This window comes from Anopheles maculipalpis, chromosome 2RL, assembly GCF_943734695.1.
Source record: "Anopheles maculipalpis chromosome 2RL, idAnoMacuDA_375_x, whole genome shotgun sequence".
NCBI classification, from domain to species: domain Eukaryota; kingdom Metazoa; phylum Arthropoda; class Insecta; order Diptera; family Culicidae; genus Anopheles; species Anopheles maculipalpis.
This window is the reverse complement of record NC_064871.1, coordinates 9,366,678-9,386,649: the sequence shown is the minus strand read 5'-3', so window position 1 is coordinate 9,386,649 and position 19,972 is coordinate 9,366,678. Positions and strand designations below refer to the sequence as shown.

Here is a 19,972-nt window from a genome sequence, read left to right as displayed (position 1 = left end):
ATGTTCCTCAACCCGATCCATGGGATGTGTTTTTACATCTGATCTGTTTGCTTCTCTACCATCATTTTCACTACCATTTCTGTTTGCTTCATTTGTTTCGATCGTTAGTTTCTTCACTCCTTGCTTCTCTTTTTAAATAAATTTAATCACATGTTTTTTTCTCCTTACTCTCTCTCTCTCCTTCTTCTTTCTACTAAACTCTCCCGCTTCTTCTACTACCTACCCCCGGAAGGGGTAAGATGGTTTCGATTTGTTTTTGTTTCTCATAAATTAATATTATTTATCAGATAAAAAATACTTCTTCTTTCCTTTTTATTTTTTCCCTCTAACTCTCCTCTCCTAACGCGTTCGTTTTTTCTTTTTTTCTTTTGCATGTGTGTTCTTTTGTGTATTTGCGTACATTTTTCTTCTCTAGCCGACAAGTTATGGTGTTTATTTCTTTATGTTGTTCAAAACTTGTTGCATTTTCTTGCAATGTTTTCAAATGATACTTTTCCTAGTGTCCCTGTTTTCTTCTTCTGTTGTTTCAGTTTAAATGAATAAACTTTCCTGTATCATAGAGGGGCAAACAAAAAAAAAAAACGAACGTTCACAGGAGACTATATTCATTACTATATTCGAGATCAAATTGCGGGTTTCTTTTTGTTTTGCGGGTACCTGTACAAAGCTGTTGTTTGCTCTAATTTTTTCACCGTCCTCTAAATTTGAAACAAAATGAGATTTAGAGTTCGGACGCGACCGACAGTACACCGCGAAGCGGTCGCGCACACAGCAGAAGAGCCTTTTTCTGCCCTTCGTCAATAAAATCGTGCTTTGGAGAGCAAAGGGGAATGAGCACACAAAATGCAACGATTGTAAAACAACGAATCTCTTCTTCCAGCGTGTTCACTTGTCATGTTAAACGAAATCGTCTCTCTTGTTCTGTTGCCATGCTTTTCCGTTTTTCCTTTCTTCATTGTTTTTTCGCTTATCTTTGAAGTTCCATAATTAGCAAAAACACGCACACATACACACAATGCTACAAAAAAAAAACACATTCTACTACGACACCAAAGAGACATGGAAGGGAAGGAATAATGATTAAATCATTATTCCTTAATAATTTTAAAAACAGTAACAAAAGTTAGGAAAAAGTTTGTTTCTTCAACAGCTCGCGCTTCTCTACGTTTTTTTCTCTTGTGGTCGATTCTGTCAACTTTCGTGATTAGAGTTTAGTTTGGCAATTTCATTCTCCATACGATACGAGTGTTTGATTATTTCTTGATTACCTATCTGCTTTATAGTTTAGACTAGTTCGAAAATTTCACTAGAGTTCGATAAATCGTAGTAATTGTGTTGTTCTTCTAATCAATCAAACACGTACATCTTTCCTTTGTTCGTGCGATGCTAGCTAAAACTGGAGAGCAGAGATAGCATGCAAGGGAAACGTTTGGATGTTTTGGGGGTCATTTGAGAAATATTTGTCAAGAAAGTAAATTGTGTGTTTGCTGCGGCTAATTTGGAACAAAACTTGCCTGCACATTCTCCTCCTACATCCAATCCAAAGGAGGACGAAATCCTAATCGTGTGCTGCAGGCTTCAAAACATTTTAATCTTTTCATCCACGTCTTCTCTGCGGTTCAGGCTGTCTGTAAGGTTCACAATTGCAGCAAAGTGGCCGGAACTTGCAGCAGCGGGTTTTCCATCAATCGGGTCTGTCTGGTATGGGCTCTGCTAAATGATTTTTCCATCCACCTGTTTCTTCTACAAACTAATAACACATTCAGTACTGGCTTTATGGTCAAAAAGGTATCCTTTCTCTCTCTCTCTCATTCTCGTTTACTTCATGGTGGTGATGGCGATTCCTCAAGCATAGGCGCACAGCAAAAAAAATGCCCCCGTTTTCTTTCGGTTGCTCCAATAAAAATGTGCAATCGCGTTTTGTGTATTGAAATTCTGTTCTTAAGCAAAAGAAAGACAACGAGAAATTCAATATTATTCCAGACAGACTTTTTGTTGTTTGTGGTACAAAAAAAAAAAAAACAAAACAAAATAACATTTGTAAACATAAACACAAAATGCTCTCTTTCTCACCCTCTCTCTCGGGCTTTCTTTGTTTTTAGATCCCTCACTTTTGCCCTCTGTTCTGGCGGCCAATTTAAGATGTTTACTCTTCTTTTGATTGCAAATTGGGATTGTTGTTCCTTTCATATCATTACCATATTGGGTCTGTTGCGTAATTCTCGTCATTCCGTATGTTTCCTCATTTTTTCAACATGTAAGTGTGATTCCTTAATCCTTACCGGTGTGTGGAGCGAATTCTCTTCCCAAACACACGACTGTTGGGGCTCACTGACACACGCCAGTAAACACTTCAATGTCAGTGCCCACCAAAAATCTGTAATTTTTTTCGGGACAGAGATTTCACTCACACACTCTGAAAACTTAGTAGTTGCGCTTGTTGCTACTAGGTAATTTAAATGTCACTTGGCGTCGGTGTGTGTGTCAACGGCCATTTAAACCCTAAAACACAACTTATCAGCTAAGGATTTTTTTAAACCGTTTTGTATATTTTGTACTTTTTTTGATTTTACTTTTATCTTTCTTTTTATGCTTGCATATACTTTTGCGTAACTTTTCAGAGATTTTTATTGTTTTTTTTTTGTTTGCTTGATGTTTTTTTTCTTTTTCGTTCGTTTTTTGTTTGTAAGTGTGTGTGTGTGTTTAACCATTTTCGAAGAAAGTTCCTCCACATACCACACACAACGCGTCCTCGATATATCCAAGATGTTTCTTTTCTCTCTCAACCGCCTGTTTGTTTCAATTGGCGTTGTGTCAATTTCAATACCCTACCCCCTTGACGCGACGAACGAAATAAGTTCCTTCTTTCCATCCAATCGCAATAGCTCTTACCCAATTCATAAAGCTTATCCAACGAATTAAATTGATTCTGTTTCTTTTTCTTTTGTTTTCTAACTCTGCTCTTTTTTGTGTTGTCCTACACTATTTATGATGAAATAAGAAGTGTTATAGAAATATGCATTCTCTTGCTTACACCAAAAAAAGGGAGGAAAACAAAATAAAATTAACATTTACCAACCGAAGTGTCCGTTTCCGTGTGTCTGCAGCTTGATGAATCCCTCCATTCTCTGCACTGTTTCGCCTCCATCTTCTTCTCGTCGCGTTGATTCTTTTCAGAACCGCGTCACATAAGTCCAACAACTCTCTCACACCACCAAACCAAAGCCAACGAATCTTCCCGCTCCTTCTCCAGACACGTTCTTCTCGCTGGAGGATCGGCTCGATAATGCTGGCGGGGGTGGAAATCGTTTCTTTGGCCGGGTATTGCCACATTTTGCCTTGGTCAAAACACATTTGTGTAAAGCAATTATTATCACTATTTTTTCTTCTTCAACTTGTTGCAGCTGCTGATGGTGTTGTTATCACATACGGATGGCCCCGCGATACTTGTACGAAGCACGCGCAGCATATCCTCTTGTTGGTTCCCCGTTGCACAGCACCCAACCACAAATGATTTCTTCAATATAACGCACATAAATCCACCCTTGTTCGATTGGTGGTAGGTCAGATGTTTCCGAAGAATGTCTGGTCAGGATTGTCAAGGGTTTTTTCGATTTTTTGCACAGCATAAAGCACATCTTCCAGATGATGATGGGGAGGGGTGTTTCGGAAATAATTCGTCTTGCTGCTTCTCCGTCTCTTTATCTTCTTGTAATCGCTCGTTGTTCGGAAGTTTTTTCTCCGATTCTTCCGCTTCACAAACACACACAATTACGCGAGTACGAATAAAATCACTTAAATCGTAGGAGAAAAGAGAGTGTGTTGTTGTTGTGTGCGCGTAAATATGTTGACGCAATCGATCGAGATCCGATCGAGAAAAGGATCGTTTTACTCGTCCACAAACTGTTCGCAAACGGCGACGATCGGCGACGTTGGCCAATCTTCCCCATCGTCTTCGGAGCTTACGCTGCCAGTTCTGATGACGGATATAGTGAAGAGAGAAAAAACAAAACGTTTTTTTAACCAACCGTTATTTTCCGTTTATCAAACGGTTGCAGAAATTGTTCAATTCTAAATCGAACAAATAATAAAAGAAATATTTTGAAATAAAAAGAACAAAAGCCTTACCTGAATCGAAGATTGTTGCTGCTCATGTGACCGTTGGTATGGTGGTGTTCGGCAATCGTTGGCAAATAGGAGGTCAACTTGTCAGTGGGGCGCAGCACACGCATTGTACGGGAGGAAAGCTTCCATACTAGCCGCTGCTTGTGCTGGATCTTGTGCTGACCATTGTACAGCGATAGAATCTTCGTCACAATGCTGTGACTGTAAAGGAAGCTGCTGTCCGGGATCTGTGTGATAAGAATACGAGAACGAAAGGGGTTATTAATAAATTCTGGGACGCATTGCTTCTTCTGTGGCTCGTTTAATACTCACTCGACAGAATTTCTGCAGCTGGATGGCGTAGTCAACGAGATCGTGAATCTGCTGGTGTACCAGACCGTTGTCCTTGTTCGCACTAACGTACACATCCATCTGGGTGAAGATCATCACGAGTGCCAGCTCGGACGGGCGGATGCTGGCGCAGCTGGCGTCACACGCCAGGATTTCCAGGCGCATCTCAAGATCGGCCAGTGAAATGGCTGATTTGAAGATTTCCGACAGACCGAGCGCATCCGCCGCCTTCTCGAAGATGTAGTAGAACAGTCGGATGAACGAGAGTGCCGTAACCGGGGCCAGATTCATCTGGACGCCCAGCTTGTTGGCAACGATGTCCGCCATCCGCACCAGATCGCGTGACGTGCAACGGCACTGTAAGTCAACAACACATGGAAAGGGAATTTCATAAAAAAAATCATTAGAATAATTAAACAAGATGCGGCCGCAAGGCGTACTCTCTCTCTCTAGTCAACAAACACAGCATTAGACATTGGCAACCATATTGCTTTTAAAAGCAAATGCGCACACACTAACTGTTTAACCTAATGGCAACAACATGGTGTGATGATCCGATTTATACACAAGAGTAAGAGAAGCAAAACATCTGGTCCTAATTTCATAACCACTCTTCTTCTTCGCCCCTCATCTACACTACACTCGGCTTACCACCAAGTGAACAAATCTTTATGCTCAATGCTATTCCGTCGCACATTGACGCGGGGGACCCATCCCTCGATTCGATCGCCCATCAAGACGGTGATTTATGTACACAAAACCCCCCATGCGCATGCTGAGCAAGAGGTTAGCTAGGAAAGGGCGCAAAGCGTCCAACGAATAGAAAATTGTTGCAAGTGTTAAGTGATTGAACGGCAAGGCAAAGAAGCCAAGCCCAGCATTGGCGCGAGCTTCTGCTGCTGCCGCCTTCGAACGGTCATTGCTCATGGGGCGGTCGTGTTTAAGCGCGCACGGCGTAATGCGGGGCTTGTGATAACCAAACAACGATATGTGTGTTGTTGCGAGAAGAAGCACCCTAACGTTTGCTCACTTCAATTTTTTATCGATCATGCACGATCTCTCTTGGCACACACACACATGCGGCGGTCTATGTTTGTTTACGCGTTGTCTGGATACTTTACTCGGTTTTGGTTCAGTTGCGACGCATGCACAGAGTGCGTGATACATATTGTCTGTTGTTATTCGATATGTAGAGGGAGGACCACGTTAATGGTGATGGTGATGATGATTGTTACACTAATCAACACACACCCTCCTCCGCTACCTTCGCTTCAAACTAGAAGTGTTGTAGCAAGTGGAGTTCGATTTGTTCGCAGTTACAAAACTGCACACAAAACAGAAGAATGTAACTACATCTAATCTCTAACAAGAAGTAACGCTAATATACGTTCCACAACTTCTAACTCTATCGAAGAAGTTTACACATTTGTATGTCAAAATGGGTGCAAACTCTCATCATGCTGCTGCTGCCTACTGCGGCTGTTCGAGAACGGAAATGTCAACTAATTTAACACTCAAAGTCCCACCCAATCGAATAACACATCTCCCAACGCGATCGTGTTTATTCGGCCGTAAACGATCGATTTCTATTTTCATACCCCTTCGAAACTAAGGCGTGTGTTCAAGAGTAAAAAACCTTACAACGATAGATCTCGCTGCTAGATGGAGCGAGTTTGCGGATCGGACCAGTATGAATTGAAACGCCCTACCGCCTATCGTAATAATTCCGCTTCCGTTCTAGTTCTGGTGAAAGTGTTCTCTTAGCCACAATTCTCTACCTTAACCTACTTAAACTATTATTTTATAAGTAAGTAAACCTTACCTGCGATATAGCAATCAGATCCTCGGTATCGATGATCGGCATGCTAAGCTGCTGCACCGCCAGATGGAAGGAGCTGACCGAGATGCACGCCATATGCTTCGGGCGGACCTTCATCTTGGTCAGGAAGCGATCAACCAAGTTAATGGCAGCGAACAGGACATCGTTCGGCAGCTCGTACCAAACCTTCAGGCAGCGCAGCACATGGGCAGCTCCATCGCGGGTGCCGATCGTGATTTCGCCATTCTGTGGAAGCGATATTCGGAAACAGACACAAAATTTAAGCACAATATAAACAAAACGACAAGTCATTGGCCTCCTCAAAACAACATCAAGGATGATTGGTAGCGCAGTAGGTGAATTTTTGAACTAAAACGTGAAAGGAATTGGGGACGCAGCAGTAGTAGCCATCAGCCTTCGCGCATCAACGGTTAACAAAACAATAATACAAACGCTTCTTGCATGAATGATTATAAATATTTAACAAAACATTAATCAGCATCAGGGTCAATCTGATGCGCCCAATGGTCCAACATAACAATTTAATGATTTTGAGTGCATATAGAGCAATGGCCTCGCGCAAGTGTTCGTGGCCAGGAGTTTCTAGATCTCCACGTTAAAGAAATTGGAAAAAGGAAAGATTTCCGGGCACAACCATAACTATAAACAATAACAAACTTGGTTGGCCTCCAAAAACGTACTCTACTCTCTCGATTTGCAAACAAACAAAAAAAAAACGGGAAAAGTGGGATACACCAACGGAACGCCACCATCACCTCAAAAAATCATTGCGAGTGTGATTATGTAAAAATGAGGTCAAAAATACCCTGAAACGAGCCAAGTCGCACCATCATATGGAAGAAGATTGTCAACAAGAAAATGGTGCTCTTTCACTCTCCCAGTGGTGGTTGGGGGGTGATGGATGGCGGATTCTTCAACCAACAACGTCGTGAAGAAACGCACACACACACACCAGGGAAATGGATTGTAATGGATGGATCATATCACCAACACTTGGATCGCGCATTCATCCAACCTTCAAATATCGGGGGTGCTCTACACAAAATGTTGCAAAGTGACCACACCACACCACATACCACAAAAACCCCTACTAGCGTAAGAGGGGTGACCGCAGGGGATTTTAAACGGTAGGCAGGGAAGATGATTATGGTGGCACGCCTGTTTCCCTCATAGGAGGGTTTGTTTTTTGTCTTAGCGATCATTTTGAATAAATTTTGAGTTTCACTTTTATACATTTTGACCACTATATGTGTGGCCAATACATCAAAATGTATGTCAAAAACAACACAATCTCGGTAGAATATCACAACCTTCTAATAACATCTGTTACGTAGGATCGTGTATCCTTCACAACAAAGGCAAACCAAACCACCACACCTCGTACGATCAGCTGAAGGCAATAGGCCGACAGAAGGACATATCCTTCGGTATGACAAATTATCCGACGTAACCACCACCTCTCTGTGTCGTGTCGTCAACAGGCCAACAGCGTATTTATGTAGGCAGAAAAATAACAATTTTAAAAAGACCACAGCACCAGCTGTTGGCAGCCTGGCCGAGTGTCAATTGCCCGCCCAATGAAGCGTAAGAAAGCACAGAGAGAGGACAAAAAAGATGTACAAACTCGCCCATTTGCACATTTGAATAATCGAGACTAAATCAGATGTGCCTGAATGACGTTTGGATGGGGGGATGGATGTTGTTCTTCATGCATGAATAAACTTTGCACCTTCGACACCCATCAAGGTATGTCTCGTCGGTGTATAGTAACGATCATTATGCATTGGAAACTGTGCACCACGTACAATATAATGCGAAACAAACTCATCCCGTGAGTTGTCCGTGCGTAGTGACCTGTAGCGATCTTATCCGGAGTGATTTCTCCTGGGTCCAACCAACCAACCATTCCGCAGGAAACTCTCGTCATCGAAGGGATCAAAAAGCAGTTGACATTGAAACCGAAAATAAATCTTGTACACCACCTCTCTCCACTCTCTCCGCTTCTTCATAACCACCTGTGTGTGTATGTGTGTATGTGTGCTTGTCGTCCGTCGGGCAACATTCCTCTCCTCCGATTCCGACAACAACCGCCGTCGTCTCTTACGAAAAGCGGAACCAACAGCACCAAACACATCCCCACACGCACTTATGACGGTGAGTGTGTGTGTTGCTTTGTACGTAATGATGTTTCTCGTCTTTCCCTTTATAAGTCTGGTTTGACGACCACCCTCCTCTCTCGTTTTCCATCTTCCGGACGCAAGACACCCGACCGGTACCATTAAATGGCGTCCATATGTGTGTCTGGCTTTGCTGCACAGAGTGTCTCAAACGAGTCCTCCCATACTACCAATCAAATCATGCTAAATGTAGTCGAAAACTGGTTCTACCGGTTGCAAAATTTGCGTCTCTATAAACACAAAAAAAAAGCGTCATTTGCATCGTTTATTTTTGGACGAAATCAATCGGAAGTGATCATGTTAAGGATGATTGGATCAATTTTATTGTCTCCGTAATCTGGATGCATTTTTGTTTTAGATTGGAGTGATCTGTTTTAGTGAATAGTTTACAGATATTAGTTTGCTTTTACTTGGTTTTTTATTACGCGATCTCAGGCGCAACTATGACATAAAGCATGTGTCGTCCCTTCTCTTTATGTGTTTTATCGTGCCTCATCACATCAGTGCAGAAACAGAGCTACCAACCGTGACGGTCACGCACGAAAAAGTAAAATAGAGAGAGGACAACCTAAAAAAAACGGACAATAGATATGTCCTACCCAGTAGAGCTCCGCTAGGGCATCCAATTTTAATCAGACACACTCGGCGATTCTTTAAACTAACATTTAGAACCTCATGTGACCGGTTCATGTGGTGCATGGATGGGTGTTTTGTTCTTCCACTTCCTGGACCGAATGTGGACGCGTTGAAGTGTAATTATTTGGAACGTAATTGAAAAAAAAATCTGACTCACACAATAGAAGCATAAAGTCTCTTGTATGGTATGATCAAGAGCGTTAATAAAGTAAAGCAACTATGCAGTTCCGTTTCTCCCGGAGCACAGTGTATTCAAAACATTTCACTATGTCTCCCCCGCTCGTCTACCATCTGCATTTGTATACATTTATTCTGGTTGATACATGTTTCTCTCCTCCATGGCTCATCCATATGTAAATTCTGTTTCTTTATTGTACTGCTTCCCATCTCTCTGGGGCTCCATCTATTCCACACTTCCATTCCTTCTCTACATTGTTTGCAGATAACCAAAACCAAAAAAAAAAAAAGGAAAACTGAAACGGTACATCTTTAGCAGCGGGCCTAGCGCACAACATGTGAGAGAAATTATTATCACATGATTTACAGCGAACACACACACACCACTAGTCCAGCGCAATCATATTTAACTTGCAAGATTATGTATCATACTCTCGACACCGATGGCTGCCGAAGAAACGCCCGTTTCACTCTGTGCATCATATATTTTTTTGAGAAAAGCTTCAAGAAAAAAGTCAAGCAATCTCTTGATGTTTAACAATCCATTCTTTCTGTTATGCACCACTAAGCTTAACAAAGCGTCGTCTAGAAACATGGAAGTTCCTATTTTCTCTGTGTGTTACGCCGAGTAACAACAACGGCAGTATTACGAATTGTTCGCCAAGGTTCGCCTTAGAGAGCAAACGAGCTTCAAGAGGTAGTGCAGCAAGAATGTGGCGCAAACTGTTGCTTTTAATGGATTGTTGCAGCAGCAATAAGGGCGACAACAAAGCTTGAACAGCCGACGACGAGAACGGTTAATTTCGAACAGGATAGGCCGCTTATTACAACTGGTGGTAACAATGTCTATTTAGCGTATGCATTAGCATGGAAATTATGGAATGCGAGGCTGCTAGAAAATTATTGAATCAAGACCCTACAAAACCCGGGCGTGCAGCAACCGGGCGTTGTGTGTCGTCGTCTATTGCTTTATCATTTGTAGCAAAGTCAAACAACACCTTTCATCATACATCTTCTGTCGGTACGAACAATTATCTCATGTTCCCAACTCTACTACCCCCATTTAACCATCGCGTATCTTCACAAATAAAACAAGACAACAAGTCTCGGACGTGACGTACATGAGAGCGAGAGACCCCGTCAAGTAATATCACAACACCTCTAGCGATAGAGGTAAAGTACTCTGTTATTATTTCTATTTTATCGCACATTATCACGTAGTCCCTTCCCTCTCAGTAGACCGACATTTAGTACACCGAGATCACAAGATTGACCACCCTACTACTACACCGCCATTTTGCCTTCGCTCGTTGACGGTCGTCGACCTTTTCCGGGGATACATTTTCGGTTTAATTCCATCCTGTCGTCCCGTACTACTCGCGCTGATAACGCTCTGCCCCCTCGATACGGCAAAAACGCTAGTATCATGGTGCTGCAAAAAACGTTAATATGATTGAATGTCAGGAAACAACTTTTCTTTGTTTTTTTTTTTCCTGTGGAACCAAAGTCGACACCACGATGAGTCGGCTTTATCATTGGTTTGATATGCCTCGAACTCGAATACACACGTGATAAGGCAGCGAGAGGGATTCGGTTGAGATATTCATTGCCCAGATTAACACCGTAAGCACTTGCGCTTAAAGTACTGAAGCCATCAAGGCATAGAGTAAAACCCATCGAGCGTGTCTCTTTAAAGGGCATCAACAACTCATTATCAACACACAATGCTGATGTTATTAAAAATAGTCCCCCACCAATAGGCAGCTTCTTCTAGCTCAAAGAGCGCTCTCGTAAAGTTCACCTTATTGATCCGACACGGCTCAAAAAGCGCGTCGCGACACAAATACTTGGAAAACTACAAATATTCAAAGTGTTAAGAAACGGTTAGAAGCAAAACCCATAACACCACCATCAGATACGAGACGAGTTCTTGATGTCAGGGCTCTGGTGAGCGCTATCAGTGGGTCATGCCATCAGACAGACAGGCTCTCGCGCCGCCGTGCTCAACAGTGATGGTGATAACAAAATATGCCATCAGCGTAACGGACACAAATGTGGGGTGATGTGTGGTTATCTTTTCATGTGGTTTGTACAGGAAAAAAAAACAACAGTCAAGCAAAGCGTCATCATTATAGTTGGATGTTGTTTTTTTATGCTTTACTAGTAGAAATCCCCCACGACACCAGAATTTCACCAGAATTTCAAGCAACAAATATAGTGTTAGTAGTTTCCAATTTTCAAACAAAAAAGGAGCTTTCGAGAAGTTTGTGGCATCAATCTTATATCCATATCTTGCCCCTCCTAAACAGCGTATTTTCTAACCTCGTTCCAAGAGACAGGACGCGGCTTCACTTAAAACGAGCTCAACAACAAAGTCATACAACCTTCCCTCTTTAAGCCATCGAGCGTTCTATAAATAAGTGACTACGTGATCACGCATAGGTTGGCCCCCACACGCCTTGTCGGTAGTAGGAAATACTGTGCAAAAAAAAAACGGCACACATAATCTACAAGACAACATTGCACACATACAGATATTTAGGTTCCTGTACCCTGCTTCATCGGCAAGCGGATCTGTATTTGTGTCATATTGAGCATAACCGAACAAGAAGAGCCTATAATACATCCCCAAAAGAAGCCTCTCATAACGTCTTTTTGAGCAAAACAGGTTTTTTGTTAGGGGTACCCACAACATCCGCAGACGAAAAATGAACGTTTTAATGCATAAAAGATGATTCAAGTTGACTAAACCGGATGTTGTGCATCTTTTGCGGGTGAAATCCTGCAATTGTTAGTTGTTAAACAGTTGTAAAAGAAGCTAAATTGAAGATGGTTGAAGAAAAGGCAAAAGGGGCCATTCTTGTAAATTTAAATTTAATTTGGAAGTTGTTGCTAAATTTCGCTACATAACGAAACAATCATCACACAACGCTGTTGTGTTCGATCATCTACGTGCGATCAACTTAGAGCTGAACTTGAACTCCTTATACTGATGTTTGCTTGATACCAGACTCTAATAACAAAGATAAAGACAGTCTTCCTGGAGGAGAGGAGTTGTCGCAATGTAAAAACATCTTCAGAAGATGACGGCAGACGATAGAACCCCCGAAACGACAAACCATATCTGTTAGTTTTGCTGATAAAAAAAGAGACAGTTGTTGTGCCACTTGTGTCAATCTTACAATCGACCAATTTCGTCGTGTTATTTTTTCCAAAATGCGACGAACTCCGAATGCGAATTTACATCGTAATCTTCATTGGTAACCATTTTCATGCTTTTTTATCCGATGAATGGTTTTGATTTCCACCATTTCAAATCACGAAACAGCTGTCGCGTCGTGTACTCCTCCGCCAGGAGGTTTTCGACGCTGCCACAATTATTGAGAAACAGAGCACAGCCCGAGTTAATGGAATAAAACATGTCCATAATTCACGTGCAATTTTCATGCGCCGTGCACCACTCTAATCGCCTTTAGGGTGAGCACCACAAAGCAACAGCACAGTTGGGGTTGCAAAATGCATGTACATGACGGCATGACGGACACATCCCTCCGATGATGACGGCACAGCACACGTGCACAGAGCAGAAGCCTGTCTCTGCCTCTGTCTGGCTCGCGTGTTCGAGAGAGTGTGAAGCAAATGTTTCTGGCTTTCGGGCCATCCAAGAGCTTTGGTTTGCGTTCCGATACACCTTACGAGCGAGACTCCATATACATAGGTGTGTTTTGGAGTTTTGGAGAGCAGGCGTAGCAAATCATTAAAACTTTCGATTTTTGTCTGTTTTGTTGGTTGGTTTGGTGGTGGCCTGACCCTCCCCCCCACGTCGTTTCACTCGCTACCGAAAGTATGCTGGAATGCGCGGCATGCGACGTTCCACACACACACACACACACACACAATGCAAGCGTGTTTGAACTTGAAAATGCTAACCACTATCGGACGCGGGACTGATGGCTGCTGCTGCTGCTGCTGGAAAAGGAGTTTATAACTTTTTCGTCTACTTCTTCGAACCCGGCGCGGTAAGGAAAATGGGAAAGAAAGTAAAAAAAATAGCAAATGTAGCTTGTCTACTTACGACTGATTGTTGCGGCAGGTAAAGGTTCGGTTGGTACTTCGGTTCCATGGCAAGCAGCTCACTCAGCTTGGCCATCATCTCCTCGAAGGTTTGCGGCGATGGTGGTGGTGGCGTGGCTGGTGCTGCTGCTGCTGCTGCACCGCCGGCATTTGCTGATGATGCCGCCGGTGATGTCGATGATGGTGATGATGATGATGATGATGCATTGTTGGTGGTGTGCTTATGTGGTGAGGTGCACTTAGCCGCTGCCGCTGCCCCGGCAGCTCCGGCTAAGTCCTGGCCATCGTCATGATTGGCGCATCCCGTACCGTCCGCGGCGGTATCCATCATCATCGGATGGTTCCGATGATGGCGGTGGTGGTGGTGTTGATGATGATGATGCTGTTGGTGCGGCGGGTAGTGATAGCTGGTGGTGCTTTCGCTGCCCGGGCCCACGGCATTGGGACCACCGCGGCGACAGTCGTGGTGCGACGCCAACAGAACTCCATCAGCAGCATCCGGTGTCCCAAGCCGGCCCTCCTCTGACAACATCCGCTGATCGTGATGCATCGTCTGGTCGTGCGCATGAACGTTTGTCGTTGGGCTCATCCTCATCATTGGCCGGTGGACATCGTCCTCCTCCATCATCATCATCTGGTGTGACGAGGAGTTGGACGTGTGTAGACCGTGGCCGCCGATGCCGATGGGCTGCTGGTCGATGTTGTTCATGCTATCGACAGAGTAGCAGCTCACAGGGACAGACATACTGAGGGCTGGCCTAGTACCTGTTTTTACACGAATTGTGCAAGAGGGGTTTTTTTGGTTTCGTGTTACCGTTCGTATATCGTTTGCAAATACAGCGCGTCCAAGTCCGGATTGGATTCGGAATGTGAGTGACGCCCCGCGAGATTGAACGGGTAATTTGGGGAGGTGGAAGGAAAACAAGAACAAGAGAGATTCGATTTGTCGAGAACGATTAGCGTTTTACTTTTAAATTTACTGATTTTTTAATATTTCTTGCTCTTGTAAAATGCGGGTATTGCTGCAACACAGCCAATCCAATAAGCTACTCGACCCTGCGATCACGCACTGCACGCACAGCCGCAAGACTGTTGAGCAGTTCGCTTAGTGTCGTGTATTATTCGATTGATTGCGTAGAATTTTGCAAAACGATAGGTACTAGAGTTTAGTGACGGTTACCCAGCGTAAAGTGACCCAGGATAGGATCACCTCGGCTTTTCTTGTAACCCTTTTTTCTGAAATGTGACACTCAGAAAAACCCTCAGTTCTCTCCTCTTTCTTTTTTTTTTAGCTTGGCCTCTGATTGTGTTGCTTCTTTCTCGGTTCTTCCGTTACAGTTCGATTCTTCAAAAAGCCAACAAGAGGGTGTCAGTTGCGGGTGAGCTTTTTTCTCTTCTTCTCAACAACTCAAGTACGGAGACTTCAATGCGAGTATACACCAGTTAGTGGGTTTTGACGCGCTTTTGGCAAGTGCGACACGAACTAACTTTAATACTCTTTTTACGGTCTGTCTTTTCTGCTTTTTTTTTTTTTTGGCTCAAACGTACACTGAGTGACTCTAATACACCCGCTTTGAACACCGGGCCAGAATCGTGTAGAAGGAACAATATTGGCACAAGCTTGCGACAGAGTAGGAAGAGGAGGACTTATAAAACACACAGACACAGAGATCACAAACCCCTTTTTTCTTGTGATCGCTAAAACGAGCCCAAACGAGATGCTCGCGACAGTTGTTCAAAACTACAATCTCTTAGTCCTTCGCACACAGCGGTCAGTTAAATCTCGTTCACTTCGGTGTGTGTGTGGTGGCTCGCAGGGCGAGAGACACAGAACACCAAGAAGATATTGAACTCAAACGATCTAAAAGACCTTCGTACGATTTTTATGGTTAGCCGACGATTGACTTCTTCGGTTCGCTGCTGACTCTCCAAAGGTGTGCACACGAGTGCGCTGCTGGCTTTGAATTCTTCCCGGATGGATCCTTTATCCTTGACTTGCGAGTGCGCGCGTGCTTCTCCTTTTCCGTTTTACGAAGCAATTTCCTCAACCGGGGCGAGAAGATTGCTATCGAAGTTGATCACGAGAGACTAAGTTTAGAAAAAACGCAGGATGGATATCTCTCCCGTGTTGTTATCCTTGAAACCAAGCAAAGTGAGCGCGAGGTCAGAACTGGAACTTGCAATAATTGTACGCCAGCCAAAGAAACAGGATTATCCGAAGAACCAGAACCAGAGCAATCAATGCCAGACGGGCACGGCGACACCAGAGATAGATAGAGTGCAGCGCTTGAACCAGAACACGTTGGCTAGAACTATTCTGTCTTGTCTGTCTACCCTGTATTTTTTCCTCTTCTCGCTATGCTTATGCAGCATAGGCGGCAATTTAGCAAATCTTTCTTGCTTTCTGTTATGCCGTTGTGTATGTGCGCGCTTCGACACTTACTTTAAAATCTGGAAAATTTGGATGTAAAAGGTTAACGCATGTCTATTGAACACTGGAAAATCAAAACAAAGTATGTTACGAGTGGCGGATAGGAGATAGGAAAAGAAGAAATGTTGTTGATAAAGGGAATATATAGGAGGAAACAGGAACAGGAGACTGATAGATAATGAGGAGGAAATGAGGTTATAATGTGGGCGGCGCAAAAGAATGTTGTGACCTGCTGCTATCGTCTGGTTTTCGTGGTTTAGAGTGCCCGGACAACAGAAAGGCATGGGCGGAACGGTTTTAACATTAACAGTACGATGGTGATTCATTAAATAGAACAGCCTCAAAGACCAGACCAGACACCATCAGAAGGTACAAATTCTTTCATTCCGAACACGGGTCATAAGATAGGAGGTAGATTATTATAATAAATTCAGGTAAAATTATGTTTATCTTGTTCGAAATTTTCCTAGTTTGGTCACCTATGACTCATGATTGAACATTTTCGTGTGTGTGCGTGTGAAGGTTGCAAATCTTAGGAAAAAGAATTATCTTTTGCATCTAAAAGGAGATTATCACTCAGTAAAGATGATTATTAACCTAAAAACAAACATCGAAATGTTCGTCTTTTTTTGCTCAAGCACAGAGAGGAGTCATTCAAAAAAAAAAAAAAAGCGGATGACTGGGCCATGTACATATGTGTGTCACTAATCTTTTAAATGACGTCGAAAAATTTAAATCTTTATTTTAGACGCAAAATATATTTAGACATTGTTATTCAAGAGCTATTACAATCATTTCATTCGTCATCCTAACCTCAATTAAAACCCTACCATTACGCATCTAGAACTACGCTTAGAACAGTAAATACAGTACGCCTTATCGCTCCACCCAGTATTATCAGCCACGACCATTATATTTTGTTTTCGTCTTACAAAACGGATTTCAATGTTCCGCAAACAGCGTAAGCAAATATGCAATTAAGCAGGACGGGGTTTGTGTTTATTGTCGCTTTCAACGGGAAACACACCTCCCCGAAAGACGAGTATGAGATTAAAAATAGGCAACTTGGAAGTTACATTCCACAGCCAGTGAATGATCACGTTTTTAACAACGCAATCCAATCCACTGCAATCGTTCCAACGCCAGCCAGGTTCCTCGTCAGAAACCGATGACGTGCACACAAATCCTACTAAAACTACATGTGAAACACATGTGCAGCCCACATGTACGCCACTGTGAACCATTCGTCCCTCCATCTAGGGCACGCGATTCAGCTGACGGAAGAGACCGCGTAGGTCACATACAATGGAAACGTGTGTGTAACCACTAGAGCTGGCCAGACTTCAACCACTCTACCGACTATGTGCTGTGGCGATAAGCGTTGCCCATGCTTATGGCCTGCTTAGCCTTAGCTCCAGGGCTTTCTCATTAGCCATACGGTCCCGTACATCACGCACTGCACACGAACGGTACAGACCCCATCGTAAGCGTAAACAAAGCAGTACACATACACAGACCTTCCAAATGCAGTTAGCTGTCTTTTATCAGCAAGGGAAAAAGGGCCGAAAAGTGACACCTGGGTTTCTGTGAGTGTGGAGCGTCGATTGAAACCTAAAACGAGAAAGTTTGTTATTCGATGCAATATCGAACCACCACTGACTTGCTCATGCTAGTAGGTAAAAAAAAAGGTGACACAAAGAATGACCCCAGATTTTATTAGCCAACAGAGTGCTAATATGCGCGTGACTCAGCACGCCCGACATTGAGCTAATTAGACACCGTTTTCATCGATTCGAAACAAGGTTAAATTCGGTGTTGTTTTCCGTGATGAATAAGTTTTTAATATGCTACCCTGTGACGTTACTTCGTGTCACAGGAAAAAGAAAGTAGGGCATCCATGGCAGCGACACAGGAAGGGGTGTTCATCTTTCTTAATCCATACAAAAACAGTCGTTTCCATTTTCTTCCCGTAACGAAGCAGAACACTTTTCTTCGTTTCCATGGTGACACAGCAATGGTTTGTGCTACGGAAGAAGAACAAAAATTTAACCTGCATATGCGCACAACGGAACCCTCGAAAGAAACTCTGTCGCCGTTGTGTACAAGGTGATAATCGAACTCGGTCACCGAGTAGGAAAAAAAAACTGCTGCTCCTTTGACCTCCGGGAAGGGTATGCGCTTCTAAGGACTGGGAGGGAGGCGTTTGTTTATTTGCGTCAAGTGTGTTGGTGGTGCGAGTTGTGCGACGCTTGTGCATGTTTGAATGCGTTTATATGCACAGTAGAAGGCTCTGGAAGGAATCAGCACCACACAGAGCTGTTTTCGCCCGTTTCGGGGAAGGTTGAAAAGCTACCAGAAACATCGTCCTACACACACGCACACAAACAGCCAGAGAGCATTGAAGAAACATTAACAGAGAGCATCAGCATCAGAGCAACGGTTCTGCTGACTCTCAGCTGGCGGATGTATTTGTGTGTTGATTTGTTGTGTATATTTGCATATAAACCCCTTCTAGTATACGGGGGGTGGTGGGGGATTAGGCTGAAGGAGAAATGAAAATCTGGGGGTGAATTGTATGCAAATTTATTCCCATTTTTTGTTATTGTGGGGGGAATTCAGGTTGAACGGTGGCATTCAACTCCATCAACTATTTAAACCTTTTCAAGTGGAATAGGTCACAAAAACATTTTAAAAACTAGTAAGAATTTAAACACAAATGGGATCATCATTGTAGCTAACCACAATGTATGAAATTGTTCGCAAAATAAAATAAAAATATTCTACAATAATCCTTCCTGGCTAGAGCATTTTCGCTGTAACACAAAATATCCCAGTGAAGTGTGTGTATTTTTCGTTAGACTCTCCAAATTGAAGATGCTCCAAACGACCAGTTTTCCCCCAACAACATCCAAACCCCACCAATTCTTCCTTGCTTTCGTGATGTTTCGCGCATTGAAACAGATGATTTCGCTTCAGCTCTCCATCTCTCCACATCGCGGACCCTTCTCTACACACTAATACACGCTTGCCGAAGCTGCCCTGCACACCCATACACCCCACAGTGGAACCAGCGCGACCTAGTGGGCCTTATACAAAAAAAACCTGATACGACTCCGTCGTTCAGCGATTGCGCTAATGAACAAAATTTTCTACATGCATTTGTAGTGGTGTTGATGATGATGTTGCGTTCGGGGAGGGGGGAGAGCTTTGGATGTAAGTTTCATTTTTCTAATGATTCCCGTTTCACTTAGCAACAGTCTACAAAAAACAAGAGAAGAAAAAATAAATGCGTCATCTCGCTAAATATGAGACCGCTTACCAAGGAGGTACTGTGAATTCACGCACGAACTCACACCTTCCATCTACACTGGCAGTGCCGGTACAAAACCTGTACTAACATGTTTCAGCTCATCCGGGGACGATTCATGTCCAATCATGATTCGCCTTGTGTTTGATGGTTTCAACGCGGATAAACCAATATAGGAGATGAATCTCACTTCCACACAACAGACGGGGCCAGCAGTGGTGATGATTTCGCGAAATTTCTCGCACAATCTCGTAACCTCCCATGGCCGCGACATTTGTTTCTTGTCGTTGTTGGACAAGCAGAAAAAACCTCTGCGGACTCCTCTACAGAATCAATTAATTTTTCGATTTCCACACACTTTGACTGCTTAAGATTTTCTAGAGTTTAAAAAGTAAATATTAACCCTTGTTTCGTAAATCCTCCACGCAACCCTACATACACACACACGCGCGCGCACACACTTATTTCTTCACCGCGCTGACATCACATTCCTACGGCGCACACACAAAAAAAAAAAGATCCAAGATGGCTGCCGCGTGACCATGCCGCAACCGCGAGGCATTTTCATTTTCACTATTGTACGCTGTTTCGATTCTGTAACACTTTTGTTCCGAAATTCAACGAGAGCAAGAAACTGGTAGACAGGATTACAAAAAAACAGGATCACTTACCCGGATGCTTCCGTGATTGTGGCTCTCACTTTTGCGTCACCCCAGTGTCCAGCAATAAAGAACTATTCAATTCGGTGTTAGATTCTACAATGACGACCAGAGTGGAGAGTTGGTCGGGTGCGAGCCTGCTGCTGCTGAATCTAGCACATCTGTCCGCTGAGCGCTGCTGTTGTGTAGACTTCGTTCGGTGTGTTGGTGAGCGAG

The 19,972-nt window shown here is 43.3% G+C and overlaps 3 protein-coding genes across 3 annotated transcripts in view; 1 reads left to right on the top strand and 2 right to left on the bottom strand.

Moving 5' to 3' along the window:
• Window positions 1-19,972, bottom strand: part of LOC126558393 (histone deacetylase 11) — a 61,979-nt gene that overhangs the window by 9,474 nt on the left and 32,533 nt on the right. The gene's annotated exons all lie outside the window — the stretch shown is intronic.
• Window positions 1-19,972, top strand: part of LOC126557240 (nicastrin) — a 380,964-nt gene that overhangs the window by 332,086 nt on the left and 28,906 nt on the right. The window lies entirely within an intron of this gene.
• On the bottom strand, window positions 3,830-19,912 carry LOC126557611 (cyclin G). The gene is made up of 6 exons (XM_050213453.1): window positions 19,769-19,912; window positions 13,361-14,124; window positions 6,278-6,520; window positions 4,438-4,812; window positions 4,129-4,352; window positions 3,830-3,976 (listed from the first exon to the last, which is right to left on the bottom strand). The coding sequence occupies exons 2-6, from the start codon at window positions 14,102-14,104 to the stop codon at window positions 3,889-3,891; spliced, it is 1,674 nt and encodes a 557-aa protein (XP_050069410.1). The 5' UTR covers window positions 14,105-14,124; window positions 19,769-19,912; the 3' UTR covers window positions 3,830-3,888.